Here is a 16,248-nt window from a genome sequence, read left to right on the forward strand (position 1 = left end):
ATGTTCGATGTTATCCAATTCTTGAAAGTGCATAATGAATAATTCCCATGAATTGTAGAACCCCTCCATCCTTCCCCTCGGTTCAAACTTAACCTTCTCAAGAGTCAAGAATTCCCTCCATCCAAAAAGGATCCGCCTTCGGGCGATCAACGGGCGAAGGCTACAACATCTGCCTCCCCCATCCGTTTCCAGCCCCGGCTGGTCCGACACCCAGAATATGGCTCCCCAAGGGCCCGGGTCCAGTTTCACGTGTACCACTTTAGTGATTACTCTAAAAACCTCCTTCCAGTAATCCTCCAGCTTTGGACAGGACTTGCAATGCTCCAGCCCCGCTGGGCCGAGTTCCCAAAGGCGCGGGACAAATGTGCTCACACAAATTGTGAACCCGGCATGGCGGCTGTGGACTGTGTCCAGTGCTGCCACACTCGGTCGGGATCCGTGCCGCTGGCCGGGAGGGGCTTCTGCGAGGGCTGGGAGGACTGGTGGGGGTTGGCCAGCGTGTAGGTTGGGTCTGCGCATAGCTGGCGCCATGTTGTTTGGCGCGACCCCTGCAGGTCGTCAGCCGTGCGCATGTGCAGCCTGCGACCCGGCCATTCTCCGGACGTTTTTGGCGCTGGTGACGTGAGTTTTGATTGGCGCCAGTGCTAACCCCTCACCGGTACCGGAATCAGTGAGGGTTTCGCGCTGATTTCTTTCACATAAACCTCCCTGCGGACCCTCTGTTCGAGCCGGCACTTAGTCACAGGAACGGAGAATCCTACTCAACATTTTTAGGGTACATGCATGTCCAAAGTTGTATTTTGTTTTACTGTTTCTAGAAGCTGACAGACCCTTCTGTGCATTTACAGCTTTTTCTTGTTTTACTCAAGATTTAACCCACTTGCAGTTTTTTTATTTTTAATCTTTTATTTTTAATGCTGTAGATTTTAAGATTTCTGCACTAACCCAAAAGGGCACCTCTGGTACTTGAAATAATTTTGTTGTCAGTCAATTGCTGATTGAATGACAATATAGAAAATTTCACATCAAATCAAAAATAAAATGCTCAATCTTATCCTCACAACCCATAGTTATAGTTTTGGCAATTGAACATTCACATAAAAATAAAACAGGATGGTTCCTGGTTCTGAAAGCTCAAAACATTTAGTAATTAATCACAAACCATACGGGAAAGAATGAGGCAGCAGAGCACTATAACACTTCCAATTTGCATTAGCACATATGTCTTGATAGGGAAAAATTTGGTCAGATAATGACAAAGAGAAATAATTCTAATTAAACCTACTGGCTCAATCAAATTTTGAGAATTATTCATATTGAATGCAAGGATGTTCTCATGTATGAAAAAGACATTTTCTCTAACCTCGTTGAAGAGCAGTTCCCTCCTTTGCTGTTTCCTCAGGTCCATTTTCTTCACTGCCACTCGTTTCCCAGTGTGCTTCTCTGTTACAATACCAACGATGCCTGTGGAGCCTTCTCCGATCTTAATGAAGTTTTCCAAGTACTCCCGTGGATCACCTGTGTTAACCACGAGTTGCAGGGCAGCTCTGAACTGCTCATGGGATACACGTGTGGGCTGCTGTTGTGTCGACGAACTCCAGCTTGGATACTGGTAAGCACCTTGGTTAACATACTGAAAATTCGACTGAGGCGGCGCATTGTGATATTGAGATGTTTTGCAGTATGAAGATGGAAAATAATGGCTAGATGTTGCGTAGATGGGGTTGGCTGGACACTGAGGTAGTTTTGATGGGCCTCGAGGATAGGTGTCTGACCAAGTCATCTGAGGGCTTACACTCCTTTGTAGTTTTTCATAATCCACCTATAACACACACAAAAAAAAACTAACGGATAATTCAATTAAGCTCATGTTCTTTCTAAAACCTTACAGCTTGCTGCAACCCAATAATCCCTACTGACATGGACTAACCTCTTTATGACAAAATGTACACAGTCTCAATGGAAGGCCTTAGACACTGCCTCATGATGTATCACAATTGCAAATAATTACAGCCACTGATTCATTCAATCAATCACTTTCAACCGTGGTACTCGGGGATGGACAGGACATAAAACGCAACACTGCTATCAATTGCCAGCACCGCTACTGGCTGTCTGCCAAGAGCCCCCTGATCCATGTTAGTTAAATGCACATTAATCTGAATTTGGCAGAGTAATCAAGGATCCAACTGAACTGTGAAATTGAATTCTGCAGTGGAACATCATTTGCCCGCTTTATGTTAAGACAGCAGGAGAGAAATACTACGGCATCAATTTGTCACTGCTATCTGCTGTTAAGATGGAAAGGACTGAATGTCCAATACCGTTAGATAACATTATATTTTGGAGCTAACTGGGGCCAAAATTATCAATGATAAAAGATCAGCATTTGAAGGGGAAATTCAGTGCCCATCTCAAAATGGAAAATTTGATCAAAATTTCCATATTAAAAACCATGGTTTCTTGAATGATTCCCTTTCTTAACAGAGGCATGCCATTGCTGATAAGATAAATTATAGTGTTCTTCACTAAACTAGTATTCATATTAATGCGGTGTTAAAAACAGTGGTAAAAAAAAACACTGCTATATGCTGTGGCGATGCAGCACAGCAAACCAGGAACAACATGTTCATTTCCCCCGACCCTCTGTATTGGTTGTATTTGAACTGTGGCACTCAAAAGTTTTCAACCTGTTCTATGGTGTTCATTAACTCATTCCTCCTTGTATTTATAATTGCCGTTTGCTGGTTTGTCCTGTTTGAAATTAATGGCTTTGGAAATTTAGACCGGGTCATTCTTATCATAACTACGTCACTGATGGAATGATGGATTTGCTGTTTGAAATGTATGCCATTTAATAATAATAATCGCTTATTGTCACAAGTAGGCTTCAATGAAGTTACTGTCAAAAGCCCCTAGTCGCCACATTCCGGCGGGGAGGCCGGTACGAGAATTGAACCCGCACTGCTGGCCTTGTTCTGCATTACATGCCAGCTGTTTAGCCCACTGTGCTAAACCAGTCCCATTTAATGGGAACATGGATTTAAAACTTGATATATGGCTTTCAAAAGTCCATTAGACACATCTATGGGCTCAATACCAGAAGCTTGGGCACCCTGCCATCACATGCTAAGCTGCATTGCTATAATGAGGGAACAACTGGAGGTCGGTCAAGAATGGAAGGAGGGTAAACAATCAGCAGGCTGCTTGTTTACACACACTAGCAGCTGTTTTCATTGCAACATTGCTGTGGTCTTTGATGTCAGTCACGCAGTTCCCTTCAATTGGCATGGATAGTGTGCAGTTTAGGGTCAATAAGAAATTAAATTATAATCTTTATTAGTGTCACAAGTAGGCTTACATTAACACTGCAATGAAGTTACTGTGAAAATCCCCTAGTCGCCATACTATGGTGCCTGTTCGGGTACACAGAGGGAGAATTCAGAATGTCCAAATCACCTAACAAGCATGACTTTCAGGACTTGTGGAGAAAACCGGAGCACCCGGAGTAAACCCACGCAGACAGGGGGACAACGTGCAGACACTGCACAGACAGTGACCCAAGCTGGGAATAAACCCAGGTCCCTGGCACTGTGAAGCAACAGTACTAATCACTGTACTACCATGCCGGCCAATGGAGTGAAGAATGAACCAAAATACACAGAATTGTTGGATAAATTAACTATTACTGCTTTCCATTATTGGATTAGAACCACTCAAGTCACAAAAATAATTTAGACTCTCAATCATCATGGCTCAGTGGTATATGATGTGTAATTTTTTTGGATCTAAAAGAAAATGTTCAGGATTTCTCACGAATTGGCAGTGTTCTGTGGAGATTTGTGCTGTAATATATTCTGCTCTAACGTGGCAGGATACAGGTTTGAGTGTGTAATTTCCCAGGATCCTAGCAATGTCATTAGGAAGCTTTGTTAAGTGGATGAAGGGCAATTCTTCATGGTAAAGTCTTAAAAGCTGGAAATCCAAATTATCTGGGCTGTTCTTACATACTTTGAGGTTCCCGGAGCAGGTCAGAGGTTAGGAATCCTGCAGCAAACAACTTACCTCCCGACTCCCCAAAGCCTGTCCACCATCTACAAGGCATAAGTGAGGAGTGTGATGCAATATTTTTCCCTTGCCAGCATGAGTGCAGCTCTAACAACACTCAGAAGCTCGACACCAACCAGGACAAAGCAATCCACTTGATTGACACCCTTTCCACAATCATTCACCCCTCCAACACCGATACACAGTAGCAGCAGTGCATATCATCTACAAGGTGCGTTGCAGGAACTCATCAAGGCTCCTTCGGTAGCACATTGCAAACCACTACCATCTGGGAGGATAAGGGCAGCAGAAACATTGGAACACCAACCACCTAGTAGATGTTCTCTTCCAAGCCACTCATCATCGTGACTTGGAACTGTATCACCGTTCCTTCACTGTCACTGGGTCAAAGTCCTGGAACTCCCTCTCTAACAACACTGTGGGTGTACCTACAACAGATGGACTGCAGTGGTTCAAGAAGGCAGCACACAACCACCATCTCAAGGGCCTTAAGGGTGGGCAATAAATGCTGGCCTAGCCAGCGAAGCCCACATCCCACGAATAAATTAAAAACTTTGCGAAAGCTGGGAGCAGACTGCCTTGCCATTATCTTATTGCAATGTGATGACGTGAGAAGCAGCTAAAATGAGGCAAGATGAATGAATGAAGTGGAACAAATTTTAAAAATTGTAGCTGATGTAATTTGGAATTCGTATTTAACATTTATTTAATTTGTTTCTCCTAATAATCAGCATACAACAGAATGGCATTTCCCTCCCCTTCCACCTGCAACTTATAAGCTTCCAAAGTAAATTGAATTAAATTCACATTTGCTAAATTTGTATTCCAAGGAAACTGTAAAGCAAGGCACAGCAATGATCAGTGTTCAAATCTTTCCATTCTGCAAAACGGAGTCTGTTATTGTCAGTCAGCATGCTTGGCACTTTTCACAAATAATTGCATTATTTAAACAGAAAGAAGATTAAAACAAATTAAATCCTTCCTACTGTACATTTAGCATTTTAAAAATAGAAATTATTTTATATAGACATATTTAACACATACACAAACATATCAATACACATGAAGTATAAGGCATTCTATTAAGAAAGCATTTGAGAAAACAAGAAACATTTTAGAGCTATTACCAGAGCACAGAAAATGGTACTATTACACAACAACAAAAGCCATCAATGTTTTGGTCAATTGCTGTTTTGGTATGTCACTTCAGACCGGTGTAGTGAAAATATGCAACATGTTTTCCTACTTAACTACGCTACTGCTCAATGTGCATCAATAGCGTTTGCGTATTGCTGAGACCGATTCACTCACCAAGGAAATCCTTTCACAGCTTGTAAATACAGACTGCATTCAAGATCAAGTCAACAGTGAAGATTAAGTTCTGACATGGCATCTATCACAGAAAGCTCAGGAAAATAGAACAACTGATGCTGCGGAATGACTCCCGAGGGCTGTTTTTATTCCAGATCCTCGACCATTAAAGAGGCAGTATGTCCCTTTTGCAACAGAACCAAATATCTGGCTGCAAAACGGTGAGTGGGCTATCACACCAAATAAATCTGATCCAGAAAATCTTCCTGGCAAATTAACATTAGATGGAAAAGCTTGCTCAACTATATATTTTTGAGGGGTGTCACCATAGTAACAGGCTTTTGTGTGACCCGAGGAAAAAGAGAAAAAAACTGCAGTGCTGCCTTAGGGTCTGCGACAGAACTTTGCTTAATCGACCAAAATCTGCACAAGAGCAAGTAGCATCTAGCAAAAATAACTAAGAGAATTGAATGCTTGTAATATAAGAGGAATGGGAGAAGGAGATAGAGCACAGCAGAGATGCCTCAGGAAGGTAAGGTGGACTCCTTCCTGATTTGTGACGCCTGTACACCCCTCCTCTTTCGGACCTCTAGCATTGCATCGGAGAATCTCTGCTTTCTCGCTTGGTCCCTGAACCATCCTGAAATCTACTGCCGTTTGTTGGCTAGTCCAGTGCACACCCTCAATGGAAGTGATGAGTGCAGCCCACATAGACTGATCCACAAAAATTGTACCAGATCAGCACAAATGCTAAAGTTTGAGGTTTGCTATTTTAGTGTCTCCCCAAATTCAAATTATGGTAATAAGCCTTTGGGACCAAAGTTGTGAGCTAAAACCAGACCTTAAATAACACCCATTCAGCACCTGTTTTCACAAAAAAAACCATCCCCGGCACCTTAGGCTGCTGTTCACTCAATGTTAATCTCTAGCCTCACCTTTCAAAAAGCCTTTGACCAGTTACCACGCAGGAGATTACTGGAGATAATTATTGAGTATAAAATTAGACAACAGGAGACAAACTGGATTAACATAGTCACAACAGAAAATAGGAGTTTAGACAGTCTCAGAATTGTTGGATGTAAAGTGATTTCACATAGTATTCTGTTCTGGAATTACTTCTATTCACCATCAACATCAGAAAGTTAGCTGTAGGACTAGACTAAACGGTGTCCAAATTTGCAGACATTACTAAAATAGGAATAAATAGTTGTGAGGATGAAAGGAAGCTACACGGGGATATTGATAAGATGGTTGAGTGGGTTAAATAAGACAGATGCAATTTAATATATTTATAAATGCCATGTGTTGTATTTTGGTTAAAGAAAAAGGCAAAAATTACACTTTAAATGGAGGAAGGTTAGGTGATAAGAGAGAGTGGGGCAATTTGGGGGTTTAGGCTAGCAAGACTTTAAAGGAAACATAAATGACTTCAGATCATAAAAATGACAAACAGAAAATTACATTTTATGGCAGGAGGCATAAAATATAAAACTCAAAATTCAAGGTGAACCGACATATAACCTTTGCAATTAAGCTCACGGTTCACAGAATCTCTACAGTGCAGAAAGACGCCATTCGGCCCATTAAGTCTGCACCAATTCTCTGAAAGACCACACTACCTAGGCTGTCCTATTCCCATAACTCCACCTAATCTGCACATCTTTGAAATGTGGGAGGAAACCGGAGGACCTGGAGGAAACCCACGCAGACACGGGGAGAAAGTGCAAACTCCACATAGACAGTCTCACCCGGGGTCCTGATGCTGTGCGGCAGCTGTGTTAACCATTATATCACCATGCCACCCCAGTGAGAATACCGCTTGCAGTTTTTGGAACTAATGGTATAGGGAAGCTGTATAATTCCCCAGGAATTACAACAGATTCACTTGGAATGTTGCCTGGTATGAGGAAATATAAGTACAAAGAGAAGCTTGAAAATTTGAGGCTATTTTTGTTACGGCTAAGGTGATTACAGGCTGATTTGCTTCCACTGTTTAAAATTAAGATGGGGTAGGGCTGGGTAGATAAAAACAGATCATTTCGTGGGACTCCAATTACAGTTGCACTCAGGCCCAAAGTGGAAAAACCAAAAGCCTATCCTGCTTTGAGCTGCTAAATCGAATTGTTTAAAATGGTGAAAAAGAAGTGGAGTGGGGGGGGGAAGAGAAGACAGAAAATTAGGTAAGTAAAATTATAAACTGCTGAGGGTCATAAACCGAAAACTCACCCAGTCAACCGCTGAGATTACTAAGTGACAACAAACCTTTAAAATTTGTCATAATGTTCTTCCTAAAGAGGAACAAAGCATATTAAAATATTACCGCTCCCTCCCATTAGTTAGAAATTCAGTTAAAAACTGAAAGTGACTGCAACACAAGTCTGAGAGAATATGAAGCTAATTAGCAGGTAAATCTTTATAGTCACCTTGTCCAAAATCACATCAATGATAAGCACTGCTCGATCCACCACTGTCAAAATAACCAATGTGTTCAGTATGTTATAAACGTCAACTATGATACTGGCAAATGGTTTGTACTTTTGGCCCTGCATTCATAGAATTATAGAATGTACAGTGCAGGAGGACGACATTTGGCCCATTGAGTCTGCACCGGCTCTTGGAAAGAGCACCCCACTTAAGCCCACACTTCCAACCTATCCTCGTAACCCAGTAACCCCATTTATGGACACAAAGGGCAATTTAACGTGGCCAAACCACCAAACCTGCACATCCTTGGACTGTGGGAGGAAACCCACGCAACACGGGGAGAACGTGCAGACTCCACACAGACAGTGACCCAAGCCAGGAATCGAACCTGGGACCCTGGAGCTGTGAGGCAACTGTGCTAACCACTGTGCATGTGTGTGTTATGTATTGTAACCACTGTCCTTCTGTATAGTATGTCACATGATACGTGGTAACATCGCCACAGGCACTTGGAAGATTTCCCTCTCTTTCACCTAGGACCATTAGCAAGCAACGCCTCTGTAATAAACTCTTTGACAACTGGTTTATTAACTTTGAGAACATAACGTACATTAAGTAACCAACGGTGGATCAAACTGGTTATCCTTTACCTCTATTGTGAAGTAAAAGCAACCCCCCCCCCCCCTAAAATATAGCATGATGGTTGTCAGGTAATAACCGTGGTGGGGTCTGTACATGCACCCAGCTGTCGCTGTCTTTATGTCCGTATTGAGGACTGCCATATATGTGGATCTATACTTCATAATAGACCTAGTCACTGATAAATTTTCTGCTTACAACAGTTGAAACTGCTGGTGCATTTGACTAATAATAATTACAGGCAGAAGATATTATTTTACTCCCAGTAGTCACAGGGTGAGAGTCCAATTAAGGGTAAAATGAAAGTACTCTGACCTTGCTTTATTGGACCAAAATCCATCTACTGAACTTGAAGACATTTTAAGCTTTTCCACATGTCTCAGCTCAAAGAGGTGACACACGTAAATCAGTGGTTTGAGCTCATGGATATACTTTGCATCTTAAAGGATGAATGAATCACTCTTATCAGTGGAATCACTGCAGAAGAATTTGTGGCAGTCAACTGTAAAAGCAACAAAACAACGCATCGCACGGTTTAGTCTAAGCCCATAAAATGGAGCTACTCATGGCCACTGCAGTTAAAAGGAGACTTTCACCACCACTGGTCATTCCAAGTGATTTACAGCTGTGGTAGTATGACTAGAGGTATTACGGTAACTAGCAATGCCGGGACACCATTGGTGGAGAAGGCTCGCTGCTCATTGGTCCAATGGTATGTAACACTAGTCACCCACTGGTTAGAGTTGTAAGGTAGCTCCGCCCTGTAAGGCAGGGTATAAGAGCCTGTGTATTCCCCACAGCTTCCTTTCTGTACCTGAGCTGCTGGGGAAACATCTTTTCTATCAAAGCCTTCGGTTTCGGACTACAACCTCGCTTCTGTGGTCAATTGATAGTGCATCAACAGCCACTGAATGTACTTTTGAAAAAGAAAAACAACCCGATTCACTTGTCCTTTAGGGAATTAAATCTGCCACCCATAACTGGTCTGACCTACATATGACTCCAGACACACAGCCATGACTCTTAAAGCCCAGTTCCAGACAAGTAGGGATGGATAATAAATACAGGCCCATCCAGTGATGCCCACATCCCATGAACGAATAAAAAAAATCTTGTAAGTGAGAATTAAAAGAGATGATTTGAAAATTATCTGCTTCTTTGCAATTCTGTGACATGTGAATTTTGAGATAAAGATGTTAGAGACTAATACCTGTTAGGAGTATTTAAATCATACATTCCAGGATGATCAAGTCCAAGTATTTTACAATATGTAATTGTTATTAAATGTTCAAGAGTTCAGATAAGCAGGAAAGTATGTCTTCATGTGGGCAGTAAAAAATTACATTTTGTTTTGGAACATTAAAGGGAAAATCTGATTTTATTTGCCTGGAGGGTTAGAGCTTCTCAGAGGTACTTATGATGGTTATATCTCCTCTCTTTTAATGTTGTTCCATAAATTCAGCCATATTATTTTAGTGCCCCAATTCTTTTCACAATCACGTCAATGTGCCAGCCATCGACATGATGACGATATAAACACTTTATCAGCATGACTTAATCATAACACTCAGCCTCTGAGTCAAAGGACTTGAGAACATAACCTACATGAACATGACACTTTGCTGCAGTATTGACAAAGTGGTTCAGCTGAGGCACCATCTGCTTGTTGAAGAGCATATAAACATCCATTGCACTGTTCGAAGATGAGCAGAACATTTGTTTGGTGTGGTGGCTGACATTTATAATCACAGCCAACATAAAATATGATCTGATCATTTATCTCATTGTTGTTTGTAGGACCTTGCTATTCTGAAACTGGCTATCATTGTTAGCTGTGTTACAATGGACGGGATTCTCCGTCCCCCAGCTGCCTGTTTCTCGGCTGCGTGCCGTTTGCTGGTGGGGTAACCACCCCATGCTGCCCCGAAAACTGCTGTCAGTGGTGCGTTCCTGGCGGGAAAAGCGAAGGACCGGAGAATTCCGGCCAATGTCTGTACTTCAAAAATAATTCACCGGGACGTTCTGAGATGTGAAAAGTTCTATACACGTGTAAGTTCTTTATTTTAAGAAAAATATTCAACCCAGTGTGATTCTAAAGACATATACACTACAGTCACACTTTTCTGCATGCCTTGTTTCTAAGATATCAAGCAACTGTTTGAACGATTGTCCTCTAACAAGTATGGTGAAAATCCAGTTGAACGATATTCAATGGAGACACCAGCTGGCTAGAGAGCTTGTGGGAGCCCGCAATTTATATTTTAGGGAAGGCTACTGAATTAAGTGCTATTCAGATGCTTAACTGGACAGTGGCCGACCTTCCCTGGGATCAAGGATCCCGGGGTGAAGGTCCTGCATGCGAAGAGCTGAAAACAAGCCAGAGGCCATCAGCTCTATTGAAGGCAGCATCAGGGGAGGTGGTGGAATTTGACTCTATGACAACAACATGAATCCTGGTACTGTGGCTGGATCCCAGGATCAGGGAGTGGCTCTCAGGGGGCACCCCTGTATCTCAGTGGCTCTCAGCGGGCACCCTCGTATCCCAATGCCGGTGCCTCAGTCAGACAACAAGTGCATATGAATGAGGGAGTCCCCCCCCCCCCCCCACCCCCCTCAGATGTCCGCAAGCAACCCCATAGAGGCTTGCTTGCAGTGCTCCCCATGTGGCGAGTCCCCTACCTGGCGCTGGGGTTAATACGAACAGCACTGGGATACAGCCCTCAAGTGGGCATTAGTTGCCACACAGGGGCCTTCCCACCACAGATTGAGGTGGGGTGGAGGTGGGAAGGTAGCAGGGTGCCCATCCACCTTCCTCCTGCCTGATTAAATGCGCCCCACCATTAAACTCACCATCGAGGAGGTGGAGGAGAACATTAAAATCTGCCCATTGTTCAAATATCTCTCCCTTATAACCCGAGTAGTGCTTCCTCCTTCAGGTTTCTGGTGAGACAATATAGGCAAAACCACCATCAAAACTATCCTCCAACTAAATAAATGGTGTGCCTCTGCGTATAAATGCCATTTTAGGGAGTACACCATTATAACCGAATGGGCAATAACTTGATGTCAAAATAATATTGCTGCTCGTCACACTCACTTTGATTTATTCACAAGTGGTATCACTAATTCAGGCAAACGAAAGAGGTGCAGATAAATTCAAAAATCCAAAAGTTGCAATTCGAATTGTGACATTCTGTGATTAGATTCACAACAATGGTACCCATCCTGCAGCTCATCACTTAGATGCATTGAATGGCCTTAAGTTTCTGTATTTTCAAGTTACATAAGGACAGGATTTGTGACAGAAATATCTTTTTCAATTTGAGTACCCTTTTAATGGTGAAAGTGTTTGTTACTGTCAATCAACCTCTCTAGGACCGAAAATTACCTATTACAAGTGTGAATTCTCATTTTGTCAAGTTTCAATTGTTGGGGATTTTACAAAATTTGCGAACATGAGGCAAATTGGATAAATACACTTGCAAAGGATTTAACATTTAAAACAATTTTGATTATTTTTTTAAAAGTTTCTATAACTAATTTGATATTGAGTTCACCCAATCTAATTTACCCTTCCTTCTCAGTCCTTACACTGTTAATTTCATAAACCTTCAATTTGATACATGGTTGCTGGCCCTGTTCACTCAGGTTCCAGATGTGTAGTTTCCCTCTCATTGCACCATTACCAACTTAGACTTCCAGGAACCTGTCAGGCAAAAAATGCAAAAGCTTAAACATGCCAGGCTAAGTCTAACTTGGGCACCTTGAGATGCCCTGCAATATCAAATTATGGCCTGGTATTTTTTTGTCTCACCAAGAGCCAAACACAGCAGTCTGCCATGCATTGCTTTTGAAGTTCATAGAGTCCAGAGTCACCAATACTAACCTGCTAAATTCTGGTCCAACCCAATTTGTCCTCCAGTCTCTCTTAACGAAAAATTAATCTTGCTACTTCTTCCAACATATCTGGGCCGGAATTTTCTGATCATTGGGATTCTCTTTTCCTGTCGGCGGGGCACCCCTGCCCGCAGGTTTCCCGGCAGCATGGGGTGGCATGAATGGGAAATCCCATTGACAAGGAGCGGGAAGAGAGAATCCCGCCACCAGCGAATGGCGCACTGCCGGCTAGGGGACCGGAGAATCCAGCCCCTGGGTTTCTTGTTTCATCATTGCGGCAAAAATTTCAGAAAGCTACTCAATATTCAATTTAATATTCAACACAAAGATAAACAAGATCTCTTTAAAACAGAGATGAGGAAGAATTTCTTCAGCCAGAGGAAGGTGAATCTGTGGAACTCTTTGCCGCAGAAGGCCGTGGAGGCCAATTCACTGAGTGTCTTTAAGACAGAGATAGATAGGTTCATGATTAATAAGGGGATCAGGGGTTATGGGGAGAAGGCCGGAGAATGCGGATGAGAAAATATCAGCCATGATTAAATGGCGGAGCAGACTCGATGGGCTGAGTGGCCTAATTCTGCTCCTATGTCTTATGGTCTTATGTTTAAAATCCTTTAAATTCTCACTATGACCCAATGACCTAAGTGCTGAGGACCCAGTGGAAGGTTAGGACTGGGGGAAGCTACCATTAGGCACTGTTGCGGAGAGGAAGTGAGAATGTTGGAGTTGGCAATGCTCAAGGAAATGGTGTGGGGCCCAGGAGCACCCTTGTCCCTGCCACTTCCTACCCAGAATCTGAAGGGACAAAGAAAAAAGTTAAAAGAAAGAATGCCAGGCCAGCATCAAAAGAGACAAGCGTACTATCCGATCAATGACAGCATCAGGCTCCTGAATCTGGAGGGCCAAATGGAGGCATCCAGTTCAGTAAGGTGAAGCTTGCAGTTCAAGAGAGCAAGAGGGTACCTCTATTTAACCTTTATCCCCTCAAACATTTTAAACTCCCCATTAATTTGAAAATGCCCTCATCAACCGGGCTACCACGATAGAGGGGAAAGCCGGGTGGCCTGTGACCATGCAGGCGGGGAGGACCTCAAAGCCTATCTGGAGTTTTGGCTCCCTGATCTGCCAGCAGGAGGCCACCTCCCAGGAATCTGGCATGGTATCTGACACCTCAGGGGACCTGCAGGCAGCCTGGAAAATTCTAGTCTACCTGTGACTACAAGTCTTAAGTGGCCATTTAATCCCCTTAATCGGCTACCTGCTGCTCTTTTGTGGGCAGCCCTTGTGCAAGATGGTGTAGGCAAACTGGAACACTAGCTGGCCATGAGAATTTACATGTCTGGCTGCTTCCCTGCTCATCCTCATAGGGACTAAACATCCTGACCCAAAGGTTTCTCCAGCCTCTGTTGCAAAGTTTAGAACAAGATTGAAATTTTATGGGTGAAAGGACTAGCAACTTTCACTGTAACTTTACTGTTATTCCAATCCAGAGGGTTAAAAATCAAAGCCTCTGTTCATCTGTATGTTGTTCATATCTTTCTGATCACACTGTTCATGTGAACATTACGTCTCTGCAATATTACTTATGTTAGTTAACGCTTATGTGCAGTCTGTTCTTGTTCCGCTCCCAATACTCAATTACAATTTAATAAATTTGATCCACTTATTGATTATGGGGTGGATTTTGAGCCTGCACTAGCTGTGTGCAAGATCACAACACAGGCTCAAAATCCAGAGAGAATCGGAAAATGCGAATCTCTCTGGCGAGATTGTGAATTCCGATTTTGAACTCCCCCCATCGGAAGAGTAACATAAAACACGTCCCGGTGCCCGGAACCTTATTTTAATACATTAGCATATTATTAGGGGGTACTCACTCTGGGACTTTCACCCACAGAATATTCATCGGGCGACGGTCTGATGTCACATCGGTGACATCACGCCATTTACAATAGCTTTACATGAACGTGAACCTGGCAACCTCAACTCCAAAGAGGATTTCAGAGGCGAGTGCTCATAGCAGCCGTTACCCTCCAGGGTGTTTAAAGCCCAAGGGGAACCTTGAGGACACGGGGGACTCAAGGTAAGTTCATCTTGGGGCTGGGGGTGGGTTTCAGTATTGCGGATTCCGGGGCAGGGGTCGATCGCTTGCAGGCCTTACCCACCCTTCATGTCGGGGTGACTTTACTTTAAAGGGGTTTCAAGGCTGGAATGCAGGCAGCACTTTCCGTGTCCTCTGCTGGGCTTCTGTCCAAATCGCTGCTGAGGGAGTGCCATTCCATAGTTGGAGCTGGTAAGTGCGTGGGAGGAGGCAAATATAGAGGGTCAGCATAGGGGTTCTTGGGTGGGGTTTCATGAGAGGCCAGGGTGTAGTAGGGACTCAGGAATGGGGAACATTCCTGCCTCATAAGGCTTGAAGACCATCGCGCTGGGGGGAAGACGACTCCAGTGTGAGTAGAACCCCACTGTGCGATACTAGTAGCACTGTGAGAACAAAGGAGTTAAGCTGCATGGAAGTTCAAATCCACTTTTCAGAGAAGTTTGACCGTTAGGAATTAGTGTTCGGGTGGATAGCTGTGGCTTGTGGAAGGCTGGTCAACTCTGCAGTCTTTATTCAGTGGCACGGTGGAACAGTGGTTAGCACTGCTGCCTCATGGCACTGAGGACCTGGGTCACTGTCTGTGCAGAGTTTGCCATTCTCATGTTCCACAGGAATGACGCGCTGAGTATACGCGTGGTTGCAAAGCATGGCGCCATGTAACAATAGGGTGGAGGATCTGCTGGTGAACAAAAGTGATGTTTAATACAAGAGCTATATTACAATGATAACCTATCTCAACTAGTGCCTAGGTTCACCCGTACCGACTAGGTGCCTACAGTTCTTACTCATCCACACCCCCATGCTACATCTAAATGTATCCCCATGGTCTGTAGCTGAGTTTGAGGCAGCCTGCTGCTTTCCATATCCTGTTACCCAAGAAGACTTTGATGGGCGGCCCCTGGGGATCCTGGGCCTCGAGGGTCTGGGCGTACTTTCAGGCACCACATGTGTTACAGTGCTACCTTTCTTGGTGTGCTGGGCTGGAGTCGCTTATGGGGAGGAGGGGTATTAGATGGCCTGGACACTCCCATGGCATCCGGGTTGGGGGCCCCACGTTGCGATCCATCTGATCATCTTCCCTTCGGGTGCACGGAGCCCCGTGTTCCTCCATGGGATAGAAGGGTAGCTATAGTGAGATCCAGAAGCACACAGTTCTCTGGAGCTGACACTCATGAATTGCCACTAGTGCCTGAACCATGCAGTTGAAGTCCTGCACCATAGATCTCACACCCTCAGCCCCAGAGGTCATGAACTCAGGCATGGAGTGGACATCCCCCACCATGGAGTGCACCTCCTGCGCTAAGGTCTCCACAGCAGACGCCACCCACGCAGTGTTTGTCTCGTTATGTATGAGTAACGGCATCATCTCTTTATTATTTTTTATAATCTTTATTGTCCCTTTGCTGCCCCCGTGGGGGGTAAGGGATAGGGTGCTTTCGGGGGTGTGGGTCGGGGATGGGAAGGTGTCTGACATCTACCAGGCAATGCAGGAGGTGGGGGAGGCGTCGGTAGAGGAGCTGAAGGCTAAGTGGGAGGTGGAGCTGGGGGAGCAGATTGAGGAGGGGACATGGGCGGACGCCCTGGAGAGGCTGAACTCCTCCTCTTCATGTGCGAGGCTTAGTGTCATCCAGTTCAAGGTGCTGCACCGGGCCCACATGTCCGGATCTAGGATGAGTAGGTTCTTTGGGGGCGAAGACAGGTGCGTCAGGTGTTCGGGGAGTCCAGCGAACCATGCCCATATGTTCTAGGCACGCCCGGCACTGGAGGAGTTCTGGAAGGGGGTGGCGGGGACGGTGTCGAGGGTGGTG

General features: G+C 44.2%; 1 protein-coding gene across 17 annotated transcripts in view; it reads right to left on the minus strand.

Moving 5' to 3' along the window:
• Nucleotides 1–16,248, minus strand: part of pak5 (p21 protein (Cdc42/Rac)-activated kinase 5) — a 368,873-nt gene that overhangs the window by 47,596 nt on the left and 305,029 nt on the right. For all 17 annotated transcript variants that reach the window (XM_038806536.1, XM_038806563.1, XM_038806520.1 and 14 more), the window contains one exon: nucleotides 1,364–1,822. In XM_038806536.1, coding sequence (XP_038662464.1) covers nucleotides 1,364–1,822 — 459 coding nt within the window. The remainder of the gene's footprint in view (nucleotides 1–1,363; nucleotides 1,823–16,248) is intronic.

Source organism: Scyliorhinus canicula, chromosome 1, assembly GCF_902713615.1.
Source record: "Scyliorhinus canicula chromosome 1, sScyCan1.1, whole genome shotgun sequence".
Lineage (NCBI taxonomy): Eukaryota > Metazoa > Chordata > Chondrichthyes > Carcharhiniformes > Scyliorhinidae > Scyliorhinus > Scyliorhinus canicula.